Source organism: Trachypithecus francoisi, unplaced genomic scaffold (genome assembly GCF_009764315.1).
Source record: "Trachypithecus francoisi isolate TF-2019V2 unplaced genomic scaffold, Tfra_2.0 Lachesis_group8, whole genome shotgun sequence".
NCBI classification, from domain to species: Eukaryota; Metazoa; Chordata; class Mammalia; order Primates; family Cercopithecidae; genus Trachypithecus; species Trachypithecus francoisi.
This window is the reverse complement of record NW_022681473.1, coordinates 61,923,393-61,925,720: the sequence shown is the minus strand read 5'-3', so window position 1 is coordinate 61,925,720 and position 2,328 is coordinate 61,923,393. Positions and strand designations below refer to the sequence as shown.

The 2,328-nt window shown below is 40.5% G+C and overlaps 1 protein-coding gene across 1 annotated transcript; it reads right to left on the bottom strand.

The window, feature by feature from the left end:
• Positions 1-453: 453 nt before the first annotated feature.
• On the bottom strand, positions 454-1,404 carry LOC117081652 (olfactory receptor 52M1-like). The gene has a single exon (XM_033207846.1). The coding sequence runs from the start codon at positions 1,402-1,404 to the stop codon at positions 454-456; it is 951 nt and encodes a 316-aa protein (XP_033063737.1).
• Positions 1,405-2,328: the final 924 nt, after the last annotated feature.

The following is a 2,328-nucleotide window of genomic DNA, read 5'->3' as shown; positions in this document are numbered from 1 at the left end:
CATTCTACAAAGAGGAATGAAGGTTTATACCAAAAAAGTAAAGGATAAAAATTATCTTATTTTCTGTGGCCTGTATGCTTATGTTGCCTAATTTTATAGTTAAACAGGGAATTGTAGTACAAAACTCATGCCACGATTTTCTTCACTTTCAGATATTAGGTCTATACTGTATAGAAAATCCATGATCAAACAGAATAGACTTTAGGATTGCTCTTAGACTCTTATCCTCAAAGTTCAGGTAGGACCCAGTCATTTCATGGGCTTCCCCAGTTAGAGCTTTGTGCTGTCATGACTAAGTATTATATGCCCCGTAAGAAAAGATAACTATTGAGTACTGAGTTTAATACCTACGTGATGAAATAATCTGTACAACATATCCTTGTGACATGAGTTTACCTATGTAACAAACCTTTACATGTATTCCTGAACCTAAAATAAAAAGATATAGAACAGTCACCTGGTTTGAGTCCTTGCCTTAATATGGAGAAGAGTCTCTCGGATCTGCTTGGTGCGGACAGCATAGACAATTGGGTTGAGGATAGGTGGGATGAGGAGGTAAAGGTTGGCCAAAAGGATATGGATATGGGGAGGCACACGATGGCCAAAGCGGTGTGTGAGAGAGGAAACAGCAATGGGGATGTAGAAAATGAGGATGGCACATATGTGAGAGCCACATGTCCCTAAGGTTTTAAGCCTGGCTTCAGAGGTGGCCAAGCCCATTACCGCCCTGAAAATCATCACATAGGAGGCAGTGATGGCCAATGAATCCAGGATTAATACCAGGAAGCCAATCCCCATTCCATATAAGTTGTTGACCCTTGTGTCACCACATGCCAAGGCGACCACAGCCATGTGCTCACAGTAGGAATGGGCAATGATTTGGGTCTGGTAAAGGGGTAACCTCAGGCGAATCATTAGGGGCAGAGGTCCAATGTAGATTACCCCCCGGAGGAGGGCAGCCAGTCCCAAACGACCTGCCACAGCATGGGTGAGCAACGAGGTATGGTGCAGTGGGTCACAGATGGCCACATAGCGATCAAAAGCCATGGCAAGGAAGATGCCTGACTCAACAGTGGCAAAGCAATGAATGAAGAACATCTGGGCCAAACAGGCATTCACATCAATGTTATGGGCACCAAACCAGAAGATGGCCAGTAGTTTGGGCATGGTAGAGGTTGACAGGACCAAGTCAATGACAGCCAACATGCACAGGAAAAAGTACATGGGCTGGTGCAGGCTGTGCTCCATCCTTACTACTGCCAGGATGGTCATGTTCCCCAGCACAGCTACCAGGTACATGGAGCCAAAGGGGATGGAGAGCCAGATGTGCAGGGATTCCAGGCCAGGGATGCCAGTGAGCTGGAAAGAGGTAGGCACGGAGCAGGCATTATTAGGGGTTAACATATTCAGGGACCTGGGGATCCAGGAGACAGGAGCTCTTAGTTTCAGATTTTTACTCTTGTGAGTGATACTGCTTCTGGGAACTGTAGACTAGATTCTCATTTCCATCCAGGGTGACTGGTGGTGCCTATAATAAAGAAGAGTTCTGAATGCCAACTTGAAAAAAAATCATTTCGTGTTTTATAAAATAAATTATCCATAACAATACCTGCTATTAAGTGTAGAAATAGGCATGCTCATGATTTTTACTAAATCACCCTACCACACTGTAAAAATCCCCAACATTATGCATCCCTTTTAACTCATAATTTTACTCAAAGGAACTTTTTCTGAAGGAAACAAAATACAAAAGAGTTCTACATATAATAGTTAAATGTAAATCCATGTAATGTGTTTAGCCAGTGCCTGCATATGCTTCTCTTATCACTGATCAATAGCAACACTAATAAAAAACATATTGATTAGATGTTTGCAACAAATTTTTTACTAATGTCAAGTTGGAATAATGTGCCCACAAATAAAGCATTGTTTAAATTCTAGTACATCCATTCAGTGAATTAGATTATATTGATATTTTAAAAGATAAGCACTTCCTGGTATAATGTTCACATCATAGTATAATATGTCAGGGAATAACAGGAGGCGGATTAAACTATGGTTTAATTGTATTAAAGTGTATGATGTGAGAGAGAAACATACACCCTTAAATAGAAAACTGTCTAGGAAGATTTGGACCCAGCTTTTGTCTGTTGATTTTGGGTGGATGAGATTTGTGCTTTTTTATATTATGCCTTCAAAAATGATCAAGAGCTTTTAAAATAAGGTTATAAAATATCAAAACCTGCTAAAAATGTAAAGAGAAAATGTGCTATGGTAAATGTACTAAGGAAGCACATTACCTTTTCTCTGAATGGGTTTAACATTGGT

Excerpts from the sequence above, each read along its gene's own strand:
- LOC117081652 (XM_033207846.1), bottom strand. The coding sequence starts at position 1,404 with ATGTTAACCCCTAATAATGCCTGCTCCGTGCCTACCTCTTTCCAGCTC.